This window comes from Protomyctophum bolini, assembly GCF_963924005.1.
Source record: "Protomyctophum bolini genome assembly, chromosome: 21".
Classification (NCBI taxonomy): Eukaryota; Metazoa; Chordata; class Actinopteri; order Myctophiformes; family Myctophidae; genus Protomyctophum; species Protomyctophum bolini.
Genome location: NC_137882.1, coordinates 9,107,327 through 9,129,408, shown reverse-complemented (window position 1 = coordinate 9,129,408; position 22,082 = coordinate 9,107,327). Strand labels below are relative to the sequence as shown.

The 22,082-nt window shown below is 44.7% G+C and overlaps 1 protein-coding gene across 1 annotated transcript in view; it reads left to right on the top strand.

The window, feature by feature from the left end:
* Positions 1-1,206: 1,206 nt before the first annotated feature.
* The window catches only part of cfap44 (cilia and flagella associated protein 44), a gene marked incomplete at its 3' end in the record, with an annotated part of 23,027 nt that continues 2,151 nt past the window's right edge, over positions 1,207-22,082 (top strand). The window contains exons 1-31 of the mRNA XM_080793311.1: positions 1,207-1,301; positions 1,748-1,910; positions 2,056-2,158; positions 2,419-2,635; positions 2,777-2,891; positions 3,002-3,166; positions 3,533-3,688; positions 3,795-3,842; positions 4,010-4,109; positions 4,222-4,316; positions 4,776-4,985; positions 5,124-5,234; positions 5,885-6,037; positions 6,251-6,475; positions 6,792-6,934; positions 7,042-7,321; positions 8,121-8,176; positions 8,322-8,484; positions 8,984-9,111; positions 9,504-9,691; positions 10,008-10,170; positions 10,696-10,873; positions 13,243-13,484; positions 14,555-14,780; positions 15,738-15,944; positions 17,321-17,513; positions 17,662-17,778; positions 18,736-18,866; positions 19,156-19,272; positions 20,129-20,324; positions 21,534-21,694. Of these exons, the coding sequence (XP_080649437.1) occupies positions 1,219-1,301; positions 1,748-1,910; positions 2,056-2,158; positions 2,419-2,635; positions 2,777-2,891; positions 3,002-3,166; positions 3,533-3,688; positions 3,795-3,842; positions 4,010-4,109; positions 4,222-4,316; positions 4,776-4,985; positions 5,124-5,234; positions 5,885-6,037; positions 6,251-6,475; positions 6,792-6,934; positions 7,042-7,321; positions 8,121-8,176; positions 8,322-8,484; positions 8,984-9,111; positions 9,504-9,691; positions 10,008-10,170; positions 10,696-10,873; positions 13,243-13,484; positions 14,555-14,780; positions 15,738-15,944; positions 17,321-17,513; positions 17,662-17,778; positions 18,736-18,866; positions 19,156-19,272; positions 20,129-20,324; positions 21,534-21,694 (4,833 nt within the window). The 5' untranslated portion in view covers positions 1,207-1,218. The remainder of the gene's footprint in view (positions 1,302-1,747; positions 1,911-2,055; positions 2,159-2,418; positions 2,636-2,776; positions 2,892-3,001; positions 3,167-3,532; positions 3,689-3,794; positions 3,843-4,009; positions 4,110-4,221; positions 4,317-4,775; positions 4,986-5,123; positions 5,235-5,884; positions 6,038-6,250; positions 6,476-6,791; positions 6,935-7,041; positions 7,322-8,120; positions 8,177-8,321; positions 8,485-8,983; positions 9,112-9,503; positions 9,692-10,007; positions 10,171-10,695; positions 10,874-13,242; positions 13,485-14,554; positions 14,781-15,737; positions 15,945-17,320; positions 17,514-17,661; positions 17,779-18,735; positions 18,867-19,155; positions 19,273-20,128; positions 20,325-21,533; positions 21,695-22,082) is intronic.

Genomic DNA, 22,082 nt, shown 5'->3' with positions numbered 1-22,082 from the left:
CAGTATGAGTCCTCCTGTCCTCCGGTGGAAAGTCTTATCTGGTGAACACTGACTCCTATGGGTCAGAAAATAAACTGCATCAACCACCAAGCATTGCGATATAAAATTACTTCCGCAGTTCCGCTGTTGCTGAGCAACAAATGCAAACGACGATGGACTACGAGGATCAAACAAACGAGGAACGACAAGGTAACCCTAATACAAATATTACTTTATTATTAATAAAACTCTAATTTTAATACTTACTAGTAGGCCTACACTTATTTTTGGACGTGTTGTAAAATGTTTGTTAAAGTTGAAGTGTCTTCAACGCTTTGCCGTTAACGTAGACCAACAAAACGTTTTAGAACTTTGTAGAATTTTGATGACATTTTCCCTAAGTACATTAATACGGAACAGCCGCGCGGTTAGAATGCGGAAACATTAGTAAATTCTGACCAGACCACTGAGACCAGTCCACTACTAGACACAAACGTGGGCAATCCACAAGATGGCACTGAAATTGCATAACTCCAAACGAATGTTTCAAAACAGTAATGTTGATTTTGAATAATTAAAAAGGGGTCATCCCTGGGTAATCGCCTTAAACCATTCCCCAGGTTTTATGTTCCCCGCTCGGCGCTTACCTCATGGTCATCTTGAAGTAGGCTGTATCATTGTAGGCATGGAACCAACAGGTCACTGCACTGTGCAAACTCCCCAAACCGTACGATAAAAACGGATAGACCAAGTTGGTTAGCCTGCTCTACTTCAATTTTAAACCTTTTCTTTTAAGTGTAAGCCATAATTATGCATTATGCACTTAATTGTTCTCTTCTTGTCTTAATGTTCTCTTTTAAATGTTCTATTGGCACAGAAATGAAATAAAATGTAGGCTAAAGAGGTCAATTCATTGAATTAAACATGATCTTTGTTGCTCTGGTGCTAGATTAAGCCTATATTGCTTTGACGTTGCTGAGCCTGTTTCTGATGCCTGTATTTTGTACTCTGCTGATGGAAGGTTATTGTGATTGCCTAATTGTAATTGTCTGTGATTACATGTTGCCGCCATGTTGAATGATATTGTTTAAATATAGGCCTATATTATTTTCACCATACATCTTACGTCTGCTGTTGTATTCATGTGCAGCTCCTGCTCTACAAAGTACTGAACAGCCAGTCCTCCAGGAACAGGAAGATGACGAAAAATCAAACATGAAGCGCCTCCCTGATGAAGACATGTTCTACAACTATGAGGAGCTCTACTCCAGACCGTTCATCACACCACACTCTGAAATCCCAGAGAACCTCCTGCACCTTTCGTATCTTTCAATAGAATTATGTTTAGCCATTGGTGAAAAAAGTACTCACATTTTACTTAAGTTAAAATATCAATACAATACTGCAATATAGAAATACTCTCTTACCAGTAAAAGTCTGGAATTCAATTAGCTCTGGTCCATAGCTCTAATGCGTTGCATTAAATGCTTTAAATGCAACGCATTATAGAGCTATGGACCAGAGCTAGAATTCAATCAACCTGCTGGCATCAAAATGTACTTAAAGTACCAAAAGTAGCCATTATGTAGAACTTCCCATTTCAAGTTTTCAAATGTATAAAAATATTTAGAAAAGAGCAGATCTACAAGCTCACTTGCGTCGCTTTGCGACGCATTGTGAGCTTGTAGATCAGCTATTTTCAAATGGCTGAAATGTATATAGGGCAGAAGTGCTTAATCTTCACTCCTTAACTCTGGTGACATTGTAGGCACTCGTTTGGCTATGACTGTGAGCGTAGGGCCAACCTACAGCTGCTGGATGAGAGAACCCTAGCCTTTATAGCAGGCAATCTGGTGGTCCTACTAGATGTTTCCACCAAAGAGCAGCACTATCTCCGGTCCTGTAGCGGGGGAGGAATTGGTACCATTATGGTAAGGCATCTCATATCATGCTTTATCATCATTCTGTAGATCCAAGCTTTTACAATACATCCACACAACCACGTACTCCACACAACCCATGCATGGCATTCAAATGTTTTCTACTGGCTCTCTGACTTTCTCCCTGTGTTCAAAGGCCCATCCAAGCAAGAGGTACTTTGCTGTGGCAGAGAAGGGAGACCAACCCAACATCATTGTGTACGATTATCCTTCACTTAGACCCTACCGCATCCTCAGAGGTACAGTATATGTTTCAGACATTTTGAGGAGAGAGAAGGGAGAACACTTTTTTATAAGTTGCAATATTAAGTAGTTGTGTTCACCAGACTTACACATAACTAAAACATAATTAAAGACAAGTATATCTATCTCCATCTGAGTCGGTTTCCAAAAGTACGTATAGCAACTTAATGAAGCAACTGAATAAAATATAGATATAAATCTACAACAGAGAAAATCCAGTAATTTGTGAGCCTATATTATTTGGTATTGCGTTTAGGTGGTACAGAGAGGGCATACAGCTGTGTGGATTTCAACCATGATGGCACCTTGCTGGCCAGTGTGGGCTGTATCCCTGACTGCATGCTGACCCTGTGGGACTGGAGGCAGGAGCAGGTTATGCTGCGCTGCAAGGCCTTCTCTCGGGACATCTACCGAGTCACATTCTCCCCAGATCGCCCTGGACAGCTCACAACCTCAGCACCTGGGCACATCAAGTAAGTGGCTGCTCAACACATGTTTCTAACCTGTTAGCACTACAGTGTATTGGTATTGTTTGACCCCATTCTCTCTCTCTCTCTCTCTCGCTCTCGCTCTCGCTCTCGCTCTCGCTCTCGCTCTCTCTCGCACTCTCACAGGTTCTGGAAAATGACCAGCACATTCACTGGTCTTAAATTACAAGGGCTTACAGGAAAGTTTGGGAAGACAGCTCCTACTGACATCAAGGGCTACATAGAACTACCCGATGGCAAGGTCTGTCCACTGCTGTTATGCCATGCTGAGAAGAGTACAAAGACTGAGACTTTTATAGAGCTCAACTAAAATAGTTATAATGTGTTATGCATTTCTCTCCATCTTGCCAGGTGGTGTCAGGCTCAGAGTGGGGCAACATGCTTCTGTGGGAAGGGGGTCTGCTCAAGGTGGAGATCTGTCGAAAAGGAGGCAGGACATGCCACACAGGGGCCATCCAGCAGTTCACCCTGGACGAGGGAGAGCTGATGACCATCGGTTCTGACGGAGCGATACGGGTAATTTATCAATGTAAAAAATAACAGAATGGGCTTTTTAACTTTTAACTTGTATCTGTGCCTACATGTCACCAATCACTTCAGCCCTATATACATTTCAGCCATTTGAAAATGGCCGATATACAAGCTCACATTGCGACGCAAGTGAGCTTGTAGATCTGCTCTTTTCTAAATATTTTATACATTTCTTGAAAGGTTTCGCCTATAGTGATGCCACTGTTAAAGTTGTTATATCCAATAACAATAAAGGATCTAATATATAATGAACTCCCACAATACGCTCCCATTCAATTGTCTCCAATGTCGTCATCATCACCATTCACCATGTCTCTGCCATGTTAATGTGATTTCCTCTCACTGTGTCAGAGCTGGGACTTTGAGAGCGTTGACACTGCAGATTGTAATGATGACAGCGAGATGTTTGAGATGGAACCCATGAATGAGTTGGTGGTCGGACGTGATGTCAGCCTGTCCTCCATGGTTAGGAGCTCCCAGCCTGACTCCTTCATCTGGTTCGCTCAGGTGAGTTGGCCAAAGGTCGCACAAGCAATTAGACATTAGTATTTATTTAATTGGGGTGTAGTAAGTAATAACAAACCCTTACTTTCCCCAACTTCTTGCCTTGTAGGATTCAAACGGAGGCATTTGGAAACTGGACCTTTCATTTTCCAACATTGTGAGTTTTGTGGACTGCTATTATTTGTGTGTAGCTCTAGTCTAAACATTATGATATTGATGAGTAATGCCTTGTGTGTGTGTGTGTGTGTGTGTGTGTGTACTGTATGTGTATAATAATAATAATAATAATAATAATATAACTTATCTATATGTTTTGTGAATAAGACCCAGGATCCAGAGTGCCTGTTTTCCTTCCATGCTGGGGGGATTCAGGGAATGGATGTATCCAGGATAAGCCATCTAATGGCTACTACTTCTCTGGACCGTGAGTAAATTACATGGTTATGTGCACATATATGTATGGACACACACATCATGCAGCCACACACGTAAAAGCACTCACTGATTATCCTTATTCCACTGTTGTTCTTTCCCAGGTTCTGTAAAGGTTTATGACTTCCTTGCAAAGAGGGAACTGACAACCAGCCAGTTCAAACAGGGTGGAACTGCACTCAGCTGGGCTCCACCCGTGGTGTGTATGTGTAATTGGTATGATAAAGTGTCTACCTAAGGGGCGCCCGCTGGCCTAGTGGTCCAGGCGCATGCCACATATAGGCTCTGGCATGACAGCGTGTCGCGTGTTCGAGTCCCGTTCATGACGACCTTTGCAGCATGTCTCTCCCCTTCTCTCTCTCCCTCTTTCCTGTCAATCTCTACTTGAAACTATCAATAAAGGCAAAATAAGTGTCTACCTAAAGGCTCTTTTTGACTACAAGAACTAAGACCTGTGCCATGAAATGTATTTCACACATTCTGGATTTGTTAAGATTTATTCGGGGGCTTTTTATGCCTTTATTATTGTTAGGCGGGATCAGGAGTCGAACCAGCGACTGTCTTTTTTTAGTATCAGGTTCTGGAAGATTCTGTTTTACCTTCTTAGTGGAAAACAGCTATAAGTGTCTGACCGACACATTTGCCTCTGTGTATGCAGGTGAACCAGCGTGGAGGTCTGTTGGTGACAGGCTTTGAGGACGGAGTGGTTCGCCTGCTGGAGCTGTACAACCCCCAGAGCCTGCAATCGGTCGCTGGGCGCAGCGGCAACGGAGAAGTGGAACTGCATCTCAAGCAAGCCTTCAAGCCCCATACTGCGCCTGTGACCGCGATTGCATACGAGCGCAATGGAGAGATATTAGCCACAGGGGTAAGAGGTTGGAGCATAATGGGCTAATTGCCATTTTGACATACAAGTATCTACATTTATGAGTTTCATTTAGCTGTTGAATACTTTTATTTTACTTTACTATTTTACTTTCAAATTCATTTCTTGCTTCTCCCCTAGAGCTCAGACTGCACTGTGTTCTTCTTCACGGCCCGGGAGCAATACAACCCCATCGGCTTCGTCGAGGTTCCTGGACCAGTGCAGCAACTGGAGTGGTCCCCTCAGTCCCATGTACGTACAGTAAGCCACATCAGGGCGCATACGTTGGTCCGACGTACTAACAGTCCGACACATGCGCGGCTGGTTAAGACTCACCCGTGGCTTCTGACATGCGTTGCCGGTTAAGACACATGTGTGGCCGGTCAAGACTCACCTGTGGCTGCCGACATGCGTTGCCCGGTTAAAATTCACTTAGGATTTAGGGTGCAATTACAGATTACCATAGCAAAACGCAATATACAATTCATTTTAACATGTTTCGGAAACGTTATAAATAAGATGTGTGTACATTTAAATACTACCTTATTTGTATCCTTTATCGTTGATTCAAAGATTTCATTTATTTTGGTCACATTTGCAATGTACACTTGCTTACCGCTCAGAACAGTGTATTCAAATAATGATCTTAGAATAAAAATAAAAAAAGCCCTTTGAGTGTACTGCATGTATTGTATGAATTACTGATGAATTGAGTACAATGGACCACAATGGAAACAAATGGACTACAAGCTCACAACATGTCACAATGCGGCAGGCCTGCTATTTTAAGCAAATGTTCGTCATCAGGCCATGTCCAGCATAGGGACGTTGTGGATGTGGTTAAAGCTAACTGTTTCTTAACGATCAAATCAAACATGTGTTTGTTTGTGTATTTACTTAAGAGCCAAAACACGCTGTTGATCCTATGTGCGAGCGGCCATGTTGTCGAGGTCCAGTCTCCGGACCCGGAGGACCCGAGGCCAAGCAAGACGTACCAGCTGTCTGAGCTGCCCGCCAGATCCTTCAGTTTCAGAAGCATCAAATCACGCATTAAGGTCAGAGCAGAGCTCTGGCAGACTGCCCGTCCCTCTGATGCTGGTTTTTGTTGTCACACTTGTGGTTTGTCTTATTTTCTCAGCTTCTTTGTTCAGTCACAGCCCCCTTTCCCCGTCTTTGATGTGTGTTTGTGTGTGTGTGATCCCGTTGGTTTCCCGCTTGATTGTGTTTGTGTTGAATTTGTACATCTTGTAAGTTGTGCGTCATTTCAGAGGGAGGCGGCAGTCGCACGGCGCCAAGAAATGAAACTGAGGAAGGCCAGCGAACGAGCGAGTCGGCTGGAAAGGGCCCGGGAGAGTGGGCAAGGGGCCGATGATGAGGAGCAAGAAGAGGAGAATGAGGAGGATGATGAAACTCCCCCAATTTACATACCAGACCCCCCAAGTCCACTCTGCTGTGGCTTCTACTCAGAGCCAGGACAGTTTTGGCTTTCTATGGTACACATCCACCCACACACACACACACACACACAAGCTTAGATACACAAACAGGCCTCTTATATTTTTTTCCTCTTTTCTGTTTGTGCATTTTAAAGTCTGTGTTTGTGCTTTATAAAAGTCTGTTTTCTGTTTCCGTTTAAAGTCGCCATGACACACGCCAACATGCCAAGCAAGACATTACTACGCAAATGGATTCCGTCTCTCAACTAATCCTCTGAGTTTAAGAACGAAAGAACCACACACAGTGAAACAAGCATTATCAAACGTGAATTGTTTTTTTCTTTCTCTCTCTCTCTCTCTCTCCCCCTCCCAGGGGGGATATGACGCAGGGTTTTTATACCACTGTAAGTTTTCTGAGACGCAGGACACGGACCCGTCTCAGCTTCAGGACGAGCCCTTTGCGTTCCTGCCCGTCCAGAACACAGGCGAGGACCCCATACACACTATCAGCTTCAGGTATGCTGGCCAATGAACTGACTCCAATGCAAAATATATCAAATGCATGGTTCAGTGCTACTTACCTGTATATGTACCTACAGTATACCACCCCGTTTGTTTCGTAGCTCAGATAGACAGCTGATGCTGTGCGGCATGCACTCGGGTGCCATAAGGGTCTACCCCCTGCAGCCCGGAGACCACCTCCTCACCTCCATGCAGGCCTACTGGTCCCTCAGTGTCCATGACAACCAGTACGGACACCTGCGGCACATATGCTGCAGCCACGATGACCAGTTCGTGCTGACGGCCGGGGATGACGGGAACATCTTCTCCTTCAGCCTCCTGCCTCCGGAGGAGCTGCAGAGAGCCCTGCGCAGGAAGAAGGCCAAAGTACCATCGCCCAGGGTCAGCCACGCTCCACACTGCAGACGACACAGTCCACCTGGACCTCTGATATCATGCACCGACATAGATCTAGTAGTGTCTGGTACTGTAGCAGTTGTAGTGAAATCAGTACGATACAGCTTGGTGGTAGAATCAGATAGCACTTTCTGGATGGATGGATTGGTGGATTACAATTTACAATTTACAATTTAGGCATTTAGCAGACGCTCTTAATCCAGAGCGACTTACATTAAGCAAGAACAAAAAAGCATGGGAATACATCACATAAAAACATTTATCATGAAACATGCGTAAGCTAAGATGGATGGAGGGATACATCCCTGCATGGATGGATACATGCATTGACACTTGCATGGTCATGGATGGATAGGGGGATGAACTCTTAGGCGAATAAAGGGATGGAGGAATCTTCATCTTTATTTATACCCGGGAGTACAATTGAGGTCAAGCCCTCGTTTTCAATGTAGCCAAGGTTACAATACAACACAAAAAAATACATCCAATACACATACAAAATTATAAATGATAAAATCAGGGTAAATTACAAAGGAACTTTAAGGAATAACAGCCAGTCAATCAAAACGAAACAAAAATAACTCAATTAAAAACAGGAGCAATCACGGTTAAAAATGTTTTGGCGCATTCCTTTGAACTGACCAAATGATGGCAGGGAGCTCAGTTTAAAGAATTTTGTATAGTTCATTCAAGATGTTGGGCCGCTGACAGAGAAATGCTACATGTAAAGCAGCCCTACCAGACCAAACAAATTCCTTACCTATCCATTATGTATTTACTGCAGCCAGGTGTTGAGGCAGAGGTCACCGCTCCTGACATCGAGGACCCAGCAGCCTACAGGTGACACCACACACACACACGTCTCTCACACACACACACACACACACACACACACACACACACACACGCACGCAAGCATGCACACATTTAAATTGGTTTTATTTTTTTCTCATTCTTATTCATCTCTATCTCTCTCTCTCTGTAGCATAGCGACAGCGAAGCAGAAGCTGGAGATGGACCACTTGCGTCGAGAGGCGGAGCAGAGGAAAGTGGAGAGACGGAAGACATTGGTTGACCTTCAGAACCAGTTCAGACAGCTGCTACACCAGAACCACGGGCTGCCAGAGCACGTTCGCCTGCAAAGCATGGTACGAACGCACGCACAAACACACCAAATCACACTCCAATCACACTCAATACATTGCAGAAGTGTCAAAATCACACTTTTAGCACACGAATGCAAACAAAGCTGATTCTGCCAAACAGTCCCCACCTAACACCTATTATGTCTCTGCAATACGGAGCACAGTATTTGGACTTGGGCCAGGTAGCTCAATGTTCTACCAAAAGTCAACATTGCTTGAGATTATTGAAGAATTTCCGGGGCGACCCGATAGCACCGCGCAGTGCTCTGATCAGCCAGTTTGCGGTTCGTTTGATTCCCTGCCAGCCTGACCATACTGAATGTAATCCCCCTGCTCTCTCCTCAGCTCGAGTCTCTCGCCACTGTCGATATTAATAAAGGCAAATAAATGGTCATTATATGACAATATATCTTTATATATATATGTATTTGAAAGGTCTACTAAAGGTCTATATTCATGGTGTTTTGGCGGTGTGTGTGTGTGTGTGTGTGTGTGTGTGTAGGAGCTGGACCTGCACTGTCGGTTTCGTGAGGAGGCAGAAAGGTTGAAAGTCGAGCAAGTGAAGGAAGTCAGGAGGGAACTGATCTGGGAGGAGGAACGACACCGCATCGCTCTGCACAAAATACAACTGTAATAACACACACACACACGCACACACACACGCAGACCTTGCCTGCCATGGTGTCTTTCCTTGATGTCGATGCAGTGTTTCAGTTTCCATCGTATATTTGTTTTGTAATGGGTGTAACTGGGGATAATTTCTGGTTGTGGGTTTCCTGATTCTTTCCCAGTTGTGGTTGGATTCAACTGCAAAATGTACAACATTCATCAAATTCACAGCTCCTCCACGCCTTCGTTTTCTTTCTCCTGTCGCCGTGGTGGTTTTCACCAACATGGAGGAAAACTCTTGTGATATCCCTGAAGATATCCTGCATAAACAAATGAGAGAAAGAGATAAAAGCTTACATAAAGGTAGCTCAGAGTCCACTCAGCTCAACCTTCATGCGCGTCCCTCCCTTCAGGTTCTGGGACAGTCTGGGGTCAGACACGGTGACGGTGGTGGCTGTCCGCAGTGACCACAGAGTCAGCACCTACCGTCTGCCGGCTCTGAGCGAGCCTGCCAAGCAGCTGGAGCAACGCAGCCAGACTGGCTCTGTAGTGCAGGAGCATGAGATGGCCCGTTCTGAGGGACAAGGCAGCCAAGTAATAGGTGTGTGTGTGGTTCTTTCGTTCTTAAACTCAGAGGATTAGTTGAGAGACGGAATCCATTTGCGTAGTAATGTCTTGCTTGGCATGTTGGCGTGTGTCATGGCGACTTTAAACGGAAACAGAAAACAGACTTTTATAAAGCACAAACACAGACTTTAAAATGCACAAACAGAAAAGAGGAAAAAAATATAAGAGGCCTGTTTGTGTGTGTGTGTGTGTGTGTGTGTGTGTGTGTGTGTGTGTGTGTGTGTGTGTGTGTGTGTGCGTGTGTGCGTGCGTGCTCACTCCATTGCTCCAACCATGTGTTGTGTCTTCAGAGGAGCTGGACGACTTGACAGGTGGAGCAGTGCTGTCTCCTGTGGCCCCTCCAGGGGGCCTGAAGCTGGCCAGTCGACAGGCTGAGAAGCTCCGTAAGGCGGCAGAGAAGGCTGAGCGAGCCAAGGCCAAGATAGAGAAGAGGAAGAAGGAATGGGCTGAATTGTGAGTATCGCATAACTATTGTACAGTCAGTGGTACAATATCACCTATGGGCCTATCACCGTGATTTGACACGCCACTGCGCTAACTGACTGAAAAATGATTGGCCAAACGAAAAGGCAAACCCCCATCACAAGAACACTGGCTTTATTGCATGTTATAATAGCTATTTTATGAGTCTGCGCACCCTGTCTGGTTGACGTGTTTCTTTACATTAAAGGGGAGAGGGACAGTTAACATTTTCCTGTTACATAATATGGTTGTCATGAGCCATTTCATTAACACATTTTCAGTGGAATGTTGCTGACATGCCCCCATCAGGAACGCCGCAGAATACTTGAGATTGGAATCTTTCAGCATAGGAATTGTAGAAATACGTTATCATCATTATACGCGCGCTCTCAAACGTGGCCTTTGTGTTCAGGTTTTACAATCCAAGACCCAATGAAACCCACTCATATCATATCATGTAATTGTTACATGACAAAAGCACAACAGAAAAAAAAACATAAAATTACTGTGCTTCAGTCATGCAGCAAAACCGAATGAGAACAGCGAGGATCCGAAAGATGTGCTAGCTATCCAACATGCCACGGAGAACATGGGAGATCTGAAACTGAAGACAGCCAAGGACTTCACCGTCCCAGAACACCTGAGGATGAATGCAGAGAAGAAGAAAGCAGAACTGGTGGCGCTGGAGGAAAAGGTACACACATACTCACACCAGCGTCTTGTCAGCATCTAAAACTCATCAATTGAAAAGTTATGAATTGAAGGAGGATTATATATTCGTACATTTTATGTAAAACAATTGTAAGAGTGAAATTCAGCCACGGGTTAATCTTTTCTGCATCAACCCCCACGTCGCTTTTACAATCTTTGTCACATTAACCACCACCTCTACACATAGTAAACTGGATCGGAGTTGGTTTTCTTCCATCTACACCAAATGTCTTAAAAAGTACTCACAATGTGGCACATTGTAGCTTGTTCTGCTATGTTTGGCTAATGTTACCGACAGAATATGGATACTGGAGCTCAAGTGGCAGAACAAAAATATGATACACTAGAATTTCGCCGGCCGAAAGTTACATTGCAGCGCAATATGGGAAGAAGGAAATAGCGGGAGGTGACAGACTCCACTTCATGTTTCAGCTGTGTTTTTAAACTCAGTAGTGTGCCCTGCACATGTAGTAACGGATGGGTTATAAATTATTATAATAACAGAAAGTGTTTTTTATTTCTCATAAAAACGCAAACATGGTGAAACAGCCTATTTAATTTATACAAAAGGAGAAGAGAGAGAGCAATGTGTTTGTGGCTCAAACTTTGTCTAATATTGTTTTAGAGCAGTGGTTCTCAAACATTTCCATGCCAAGAGCAAAGGACCCCCAATATTTTTTCAATCTACAAAAATAATCCCCAAATCGCTTATAAATTAAATTAAATTACTTACTAATCGCTTATTTGGCAACACTGGCCAGAAATTACCAGTGTTGCTTCTTTTTGTCTTATTTTGTATAGACCTAGGTGGCTTGTTTCTGCCATAGAGTTATACTGGCAACACCTGGCTTCAGCTAGCTGGTGCTGCTGCTCTCTCGTCTCTGTGTGTACTGTCAGTCCCAGCTCCGTGACTGGGAGATGGGACTGTCGATAGTCTGGATAGAACTTTCTGTTACAGTTAAATCAATATAAAAGTACCACACAACTGAAAAGTATTGCGACTGTGACGGCGATCATGTTTGGACATCTATGGACAGCTATTTTTCGTGGCACATTATGTTTAATCACAACAACGTCACGTTTACTTTAGCTCCTCAATGTTTGGGTCGGGACATGTATGTGTCTACGTGCGCTCCAGTCTTAAGCATTAACATTTCAATGGCCGAGGATCGTTAAGAGTCTATTGTTCCGTGTTGTTGTTATTAGACGTGTGACAACGCAACAATAGGAAGCGATTACCACGGTCCATTCTGTTGCTGGCGCTCCGAGTAAAATGATCTGATTATAATCAGCTGTTTTATGTGCGTGCGTGCAGGCCAGGGTGTCACCCAGGAACCGATAGAGAGAACCGAAATGTAATTATTGTAATGGGTACCCGGTACTCGAGCATGTTCGGTTCGGTACCGGATTGGTCCCGAGGTTCGGGACCCACCCCTACCCCCCCCCTCTCTCTCTCTCTCTGACGTTCTCTCTCTCTCGCTCGCGCGCGTTACTCTAACACGTCTTTCTGTCTTTCTCTCTCTCTCTCTCTGTCAGAAAGCGTTGTCAGTTTACTCACAGCACCGTCACTCCTGTCAGTTATTTCGTCGTGTATTGGTAGCCTATATGAGCCCAATATTGGCGTTACGCATTTCACTTGAATAATGTTGTGTGCGCACGTGCGCACGCTGAGAAAGACAGTTATGTAATGAAACTGAAAATTATAAGTGCTGCACTGCTGTCTCGCTGGCGTATAGCCATTCCTGTGTGTGTGTGTGTGTGTGTGTGTGTGTGTGTGCAGGCGTGTGTAGTCGGCATTGGCTGGCAGGCGAAAATAGCAAAAGCTATACGTGTAACGTAAATATTTCGGCACAATCCAAGTAGTGACAATGAACAATGTTGATTTAACTAAGGGATTCGCTGAGTGTTTTATTTTGTAAATACAGGGATTTAGAAGTGATAAGCAAAATAGTGAGCCAATAATTTCTCCCCTTCCTTCTGTCTGTTATCCTGCGAGAGCCCTAAAAAGCAAGATGGCTGCCGATTGCGAGCTGAGAGACGGAGAAAATAGTGACGTGTGAGCCGGGGGCGGGCCTCTGACAACAGCATGAACACAGGGCAGTGTTGCCAGGTTTGCGAATTGTAAGCGAGTTGTAGTGTGTGTAAATAGCGTGGTTGTGGCCTTGTTTTCTGCCCCTGTTGGGGCAACAGAACATGTCGACCAGTTTCTGTCAACCGCTTTTGGTCAGGTGACCAACTCCACAAATGTTAAATTAGATACTGACCGTGAAATAATGTCTTGATAAGTTGATAGGACCATTTTTATTGCATTAATTTGCTTTACGCATGTATGTGGTACCATTCCGTCACCAGATCCACGAGAAGAAGACGGCGATGAATGCACGCATCGTGGCGCTGCGGGACGCTAAGGTCAGCCTCGTATCTCGCCTGCACTCTCGGGCCCGACAGCTCCAGCGAATCCAGCAGCGTCTGGCGCCTCATCTGCACCGCCCCCTGCCTCCGCTGCCCTGCATGGTGGCAGAGGAGATGCCTGAGACGAGGCTCCGTCCCAGCCACGCCACCCTGGAGCGATACGCCGCCCTGCTGGCTCAGAGGTACACGACTATGAACCCTTCAGTGATGGAGGAAGAACTCACATGTTGTAGTTAACCCATTCTGACCTGAGATCAGATTCATACGAGGTTTCCACTGGACACACACTGGTCTGATTAACCCATTCTGACCTGAGATCAGATTCTAAAAATGTCAGTCGTTCTTCGATTTTTCAAAAATAGCAGACCTACAAGCTCGTAGCGCGCCACTCGGTGGCGCGCTATGAGCTTGTAGATCTGCTATTTTTCAATAGCTAAAGCATAACATGATGCTAACACCAACATGGGTTCCCGTTCAGAATGGGTTAAGTAAAAGTATAAATACTGCAGTGTAGGCATACTCTGTTACAAATAGAAGTCACGTATTCAAAATGCACGGAAAATGCATCGCAATCAAATATACAGTACTTAAAACACCAAATGTAAAAGTACGCATTGTGCATAATGTCCCATTTTCCAAATTTATAAAATATCTAAAGATCTGCAAGCTCACAATGCGTTGCATGCAGCACGTTGTGAGCTTGTAGATTTAATGTTTGCCTATCTTTGCTGAATGTCCGCATACTTTACATGAGCATTCATGTGGTCAACCAGGCCGGGGTGTTGGTACGTGATAAACCAGTCCATTAGTGATCACATTCATGTGGTCAACCAGGCCGGGGTGTTGGTACGTGATAAACCAGTCCATTAGTGATCACATTCATGTGGTCAACCAGGCCGGGGTGTTGGTACGTGATAAACCAGTCCATTAGTGATCACATTCATGTGGTCAAACAGGCCGGGGTATTGGTAGGTGATAAACCAGTCCATTAGTCTACTAGTCAGTGGTATTGGTAGGTGATAAACCAGTCCATTAGTCTACTAGTCAGTGAGTGGTGACTGTATTTTGTAAGTAGTGTATTTTGCTGGAATCATATTCATAATGAAATGCGTATTGAATGAGTGCTCTCTTTGGCATTTATCTAACTGTAATCTTTGGCAAATGTTCAATTTGTAATCTTGGAATGCCTTGTAATATGAAGTGTGTGTGTGTGTGTGTGTGTGTGTGTGTGCTGTGTTCTTATATCAAATAGCTCTCACACTGAGAGCCAGGATGAGGGGGGCCGGCCTCTGCTTGAACAGCTGGAAAAAGAGAGGGGAGGAGGAGATGAGGAGGAGGAGGAGGAGGACTGTTCTGGTACATCTCTGAGCGTGGAGGTGGAGGCGGGAGGAGGGGTGGAGCTGACGAAGGTGGAGGAGGAGGTGTTGATGGAGGAGGAGATCACATCGATGTATGAGCAGGACTCGGTGTTGGAGCAGGTCTGTCTGTCTGTGTGGCTGACGGAGTGAATGAAAGACAGAATGATTGTCCTGAAGTATTATTATTGTCCTGAGGTCCATTCTAAAAGGTTTTCTGGAAACCGTATGTTGCTAGCCATCAGTGGTTCTCAGACTTTTTCATGTCAGGGACCGCCAAAATAATATGTATTTGGCCAGTGGGCAGTGGCCATGGACCCCATCTCAAAAATATTTGTTCCAGAGAGCCCCAGAAGCAAAGATTTTAGTTAAAAGGATTTACTGTAAAAATATATATTCCGTACATTCAAAGATCTGCTAAGTGCTAAATGTTTCCCAACTTTTCCAAAATAGAGGGTATGTGCATGCTTAAAGTGAACGGCACATCGAGTGGCAAAGCAACAGGCAAAGTGAGTTTACTGTTTGGATGCATGGGCTGTCAAGGCCACTCAGTAGTTTTTTTTTGCCACTCAGTAGGCGTTCCTGGCGAAGTTCCTGCATAACTTCTGGGTTTGATGATGATGTCACGGGCATACCCTCTATAGCAGTGACACACACTCACAGATGCTTCCGCTTTTAATGGGTTAATACATTGATTGATTTATTGTGATTAGTTTGGATGGGGGTGTTGCTGTGATGATGATGATGATGATGACAATGATGAAGAATTCTTCAGTAGTCCGGGGTTTTCTCGGAACATTTCACTCACTCCATCATTCCAGGGTATCCGTTTGTCCTGCAACCAACTATTTTCCTCATCTCCATCCCGCATTTTTTTATTCCACTACTGTGGTATGCTTACGTTATTATTCTAAGGGACTTTGGGGCTTGTTGTTAAGTTGCTTGTAAATATTGGTGGTTGCATTTTTCTAGGCTTCCTATTGTCATTTAAACCAGCAGGGACCCCCATACAAGTTTGTGTATTTAAAATGTTCCAAAAACATTCAAAACTTCTTCCGCAATGTGGCACCCGCGTGGCAGATGGAGACCTGGGCGTGGCGGTTTGACGCGGAGCTGCGGCTGCTGCGTCACCACAAGCTGCTCCTGGACGGCCAGCTGAAGCTGGCTGACCTGCAGCACGTCCGCCTGTACCAGGAGCTGCGGCTGCTGCGCCGCCTGGAGGACAGCGAGAACAGCCTGCAGGAGGCGCTCAACGCACGCATGAAGAAGGAGGAGAGCGACATCAGGGTGCGTGCACGTCAGTGGCTCAGTGTTGGTTCAGTCGACTAAAACTACGACGAACAATGTTTGTCGACTACCCTTTTGTCACAGACGGAAACTAAATGAAAACGAGGCTATGATAAATGACTAAAACAAAGACTAAATATATTGACAATTTCATAAACAAATAAAAATTAGGCTAAAATGTTCGGTAGGGACTAGTGGAGAAGAAATCCAGTAGAACTAAAAGAAAAGTCATTCTTGTTTGGTTGCCTGCCGTTCTGAAATGAGCAGATCTACACCCAGCAAGCCAAAGACGTCATGATGACGTTATGATGACGTCCTCCGGTGACTGCCTGATCACAGCCCATATGGGGATGATCTTTACGTAATTTCCACGACGTCTTCACCAGTTAAAATAATATAGCTTATTCTGGGTTAGATCTGACTAGTTATGATGTGATTTAAGTTGATCTGGCCTCTATCGGACTCTCTGATTCATCCAGGAACGTCTTAGTGGGCAGAATTTATGTTGATTGAAATCAGGTGATATTCTGGGCCAGATCTGGCTAGTCTTAGTTTGATTTGGCCCCAATAGAGATGTCACTAATTTGTCCAGGTCCTGAACCGTGCTTGTATACGCACGACCGCATGCGCAGATCTACAAGCTCACAACGCATGTATATGCTTGTGTGCCCACGCTGTGTGGGGTAGGCTTTCCATTGAGCTCTACAGATAGATTACACTAACAAGGATTAAATTAATCTAGGATTAGTTTGGGGTAATCAAAGTTGAGTAAATCTGGGATTAAAATAAATCAATCTGGGTTTAAAAAATAATCATAGCAGCTGTTGCACCACTTAAGTGTAAACACATTTGATGCCATATTGTAGCTATTTTACATAACTGGTAAGAGATTATTGCTCATACTGTATACACGTATAACTGTCCCATAGTAAATTGGAGTTTAAAGTTTTGGAGCAGCAGGATTATATTCAAAGGGTCTGTAAGTGATATTATTTTTGCAGAAATGTTTATTGTTGTTTTAAGTATATTTTCTCGAAATAAGAATTGCTATGAAGTGTTCAATGACAGTGGTCTCCCAATCTCTCCAACTATTTAATAAACATACATGTTCAGGTGGGTTGCCAATTTCAGCCAATCAGGAGAGCATACCCATTTATCAGCTTAAATTGTACAGTTTCACATTGTGCCTGCATCGTCACTTCCAATATCACTTGTTTATATTGTATCCTGGTCATTTGGGGTTATCTCTTTGTATGTCCAAGGCAAAAATAGAACTTTGACAAAAATGTCCAGCACAAGCCAGCATGGCGCTGACCGCTGCTCCTTCATCATAAATGTCACTAATCCCCCCCCTTCCCCTTCCCCTCCCACTCCAGTCTAAACTGGAGGAATGCAACAGACAGCTGGATGTGAAGAGGAGAAACGGGGCCAGGCTGCAGGAGAGAGAGAAGGCCATGATGGCTGCCTTCCAGGCCATGCTGGGGGAAACCAAGTGTGCCGACCTCCTGACCAAAGTGTTCCGGAAGAAGATCAAACGTGTCAAGGAGAAGGAGAAGGCCAGAGATGAAGGTCAGTGGGGGGGGTGTGTGTGCACACATGTCAGCTTGCACACGCACTAGCTCATGCTGTTCTGTCGTTCCATGAATTCAATTTTGTGTGTGTGTGTGTGTGTGTGTGTGTGTGTGTGTGTGTGTGTGTATGTGTGCGTGTGCGACAGAGGAAGAGGACGGTGGTGATGATGATTCTGATGAAGAAGGAGAGTGGGGCGGTGATGCAGATTACAGTGGCTCAGAGAGCAGCGGAGCACAACTGGATGACAGTGTCTGCCCTCCAGGTCATTATGTTGCAATATATTACATTTCATTACATTAAGCTAGCTCTATATAAGCGTTTGTTCAGTAACAGCAGTCTCCTTGTCTCTCCAGCTCTTAGCCCATTTTGGGCGGGAACCCCTTTTGGTGTTAGCATTATGTTATGCTTTAGCTATTGAAAAATAGAAGATCTACAAGCTCATAGTGCGCCACCGAGTGGCGTGCTAAGAGCTTGTAGAACGACTGACATAGAAACATAGCTTTTTCAGAAAACCGTCAGACATTTTTAGAATCTGATCTCAGGTCAAACTGGGTCAAGTGAACAGAACATTGATTGTATCCAGTCAGGACAGAGAACCTGCACAGGATACAAGATAAACAAGTGAAATTGGAAGTGATGGCACTGAGAAACGAGCAGACAAAGTTGGACCTGGAACACTATCACACTGAAGACGATGAATGTCCTGCTTGGCTGAACTTTTGCAACCCGCCTGAAAATGTATTTTCTTTTTATTCAAGAGCTGGAGAAATGGGGAGACCCCTGTTACTGAACATACACTCTATAGCAATGATTAATATCACAATAGAGATTTATTTAACCTTTTAACAAAAAAAAACATATGTTTTGTCTTGCATTTCCCGTCAATCCATTAGTCCGTCACCCCAACGCCTCCATATATGGTCACGCATCGTGACATCACATCTCCATATATGGTCATGCATCGTGACATCACACCTCCATATATGGTCACGCATCGTGACATCACGTCTCCATATATGGTCAAGCATATGTCAGTCTGACATCATCAAACCCTCTAGTCTACACTGAGTCTACACTCAAGACACGCTATATGGCCATGAACCCTGGCCATGGAGATGAAAACTGGCCATACCATTGTGAAAAACAGAAATTTCACGTAACGTGTGTGACAAATCGTATGACTCTGACGTTTGACTGTGTGTGCGTGTGCGCGTCTCAGACTGTGATCCTCAGCTGTTCGAGAAGACAGTGCGTCTACGAGAACATCGTCTAGACCTGGAGGAGCTGCAGGCGGAGGAGAAGAGGAGCGCAGAGGCACTGAAGAAAGAGTGTGACTCCCTCCTTAAGAAGGTACAGTAACACTCCTCTCAACAAGCACTATAACAAGTACAGTAGCCTACTTAAGTAAATTTACTTCAAGGGGTGTTCCACGACGTGCCTAGCAAAATGAGTATTATTCTTTCTTTTGAATATTTTTTAAGCATTTTAACAACACAAATGTTGTAGTCGGGGGTTCCCTGGCACAAAACATTTAAAGAATGTGGATCCGAGGCCAAATACATATTTATTTGCGGGTCCTTGACATGAAAGCGTCGAGAATCACTGCTTGGACTCTCATTGTGGATGACTGGTCTTGCAGGAGAAAGTGGTGCAGAGCAGCCTGAAGGCAGCAGAGGGCGAACTGGAGCTGTTCAACAGGGAGAAACAACAGAGGCTGAATGGAGTGGATGTGGTGGTTCCTCTCAGACTGCACCAGGTAACAACAGAGGCTGAATGGAGTGGATGTGGTGGTTCCTCTCAGACTGCACCAGGTAACAACAGGCTGAATGGAGTGGATGTGGTGGTTCCTCTCAGACTGGGCAACTTTGAACATGGAGAGGGCCACTATATTACCACTCACTCCAGAGGGCCACTATATTACCACTCACTCCAGAGGGCCACTATATTACCACTCACTCCAGAGGGCCACTATATTACCACTCACTCCAGAGGGCCACTATATTACCACTCACTCCAGAGGGCCACTATATTACCACTCACTCCAGAGGGCCTCTATATTACCACTCACTCCAGAGGGCCACTATATTACCACTCACTCCAGAGGGCCACTATATTACCACTCACTCCAGAGGGCCACTATATTACCACTCACTCCAGAGGGCCACTATATTTCCACTCACTCCAGAGGGCCACTATATTACCACTCACTCCAGAGGGCCACTCACTCCAGAGGGCCACTATATTACCACTACTCCAGAGGGCCACATTGCATATTTCTCTCATAGCAAATATAGTATGCTTGAATTGTAACAGCTGAAATCAATAATATATCAGTTTTCTATATAGTATTAACTTGCGGGCCACATTAAGTGATGGTACATTGTATTCCCATGTATAGTCTGGATAATGATTAAGATGGATAGACGTGCATATGTTTTATAATAAACAAAATCTACAAAGTAAATGGGAACTAATGTTTTCAAATCATTGTAGTGGAGAACAAGTACAATATTTGCCTTTGAGATATAGTGGAGTAGAAGTAAAATGATTGAAAATTGTACTTGAGTAAATGTACTTAGTTAATTTCCACCACTTCACATCCTTGCCTTCAGATTGTGAGTGACGGCATGGTTCCATCAGACCTGTCCTCTGCCTTGGCTCTGAACAGGGCAACACTGTCCAGGCTCCAGGAGCGCATTAAGGAGCTGCATGTGGAGAACGGCAAACAGGGCGATCTGTACCGCGGGGCCCGCAAGCAGCACGTCCAGCTCATCCACGACCGCAGGGACATGGAGTCCAAGATCCACGGTCAGCCTCAGCCTGGCCCAGAGCCACAGCCCACAGAAATGCAGAGATATGGGGGCAATGTTGAACGTTAAAGGGATTAATAATGATTTTTTGAGAACACAAGTTTAGTAGATGGAAAATTCCAAGATGTCAGCCAGCCAGAGCCACAAGAATGCGGTGAAAGGGCAATTATGAGGATCAGTGTTGATTTTTATTTCCGCCCGGCCGGGGGGGTCGGAGATTATGTTTTGGCCCCATCAGCGTTTGTGTGTCTGTCTGTCTGTCTGTCTGTCTGTCTGTCTGTCTGTCTGTCTGTCTTAGCGGCGTTTCTCCATCGGTTTTCCGAAAAACGCGCCCAGTGTGCAACCACCTTTAATCCCGCAAACCACTGGACTGATGATGATAAATGCGAGGTATCTTCAAATGGGTATTAAAGGGACACAGAGAGACGGGTATAACGGGTACTTTGACATGTACACCGGGTATGCATAAGCGGGTGGGTCATGCATTCCCAACTTGCATTGTTCCCTACTTGCGTCGTTTCCAAGTACGAATGCTACTTACTTATTCCTAGAACTCCTGTTTATGGAACATAGGCCGTTGACTACAGCCCGCCAGAGTCCTCTATCCTGGGCCTTCTTTTCCAGCTGTTTCCATGTCAGTCCACACTGCTTGATGTCTGTCTCAAGGTCCCTGCGCCAGGTGTTCTTTGGCCTGCCTCTCTTTCTTGTGCCTTGGGGGTTCCATCTAAGGGCTAAGGCCACGTGATGCTGGAGCGTGTGGCCGATACATCCTCACCTAGCCTAGTGGGCTAGTTTTACAACAAAAAAGAATACCAACGAGTCTATTCTGCCCCAAATCTGAATCACACATTGAGGGGCTTCTAAAAACAGAGACTGTAAACTGTATACCAGCCTATATAGCTCTCAGTCTCAAAAACCACGAATTAATTGAGAGACATTCATCCATAAATACAGAGAAAACAGATTAATTAGAAAACAGATACATACACATATATTAGAAAACAGGAAAATATATACACATATTCACTTTTAAATGTATTTGGGGGAATGCATGCGTTTTTATTAATGTAACCTTGTGGTTATGTTTTCCATATAGTAAACAATCTCTGCAAACTGGATTTATACCATTAGGAAAAAGGTATTATGGTGTGCTTAGTAATTGTGTGTATCCGTGCATGTGCGTGCGTGTGCGTGTGCGTGTATGTAGAGCTGGAGGAGCGATGCCAACAGATGATGATGATGAAGTTTGGGAAGCTGGTGGACTTGGAGGCTCTGCAGACTCTGTCAGGCAGCAGGACCCTGGAGGAGATGAGGCAGGAGAGCCAACTCTGCCAGGCTGCCCACGACACGCAGACCAAGCAATGGGAGGTACGCCCGCGTGTGTGTGTGTGTGTGTGTGTGTGTGTGTGTGTGTGTGTGTGTGTGTGTGTGTGTGTGTGTGTGTGTGTGTGTGTGTGTGTGTGTGTGTGTGTGTGTGTGTGTGTGTGTGTCTACTGTATGTGTTCTGACACTGTTATCATTACTTTGAGGTCGGCCAAAAACCTTGTATCTCCATATGTCAACCTTTACTGTTTTTCCGTAAATTAATGTCCGTACTTAATCATTCAACAGATGTTGGACACGAGGTTCCGACAGCAACGAGAAAACCTAGATAGACAGACGGCATCATAGCAGGACCACAGGAGGCAGCCATTAATCTATTTATTTATTTATTTGACAGGGACAAAGCTCATTCATCAACATGTCAGTTTTCACA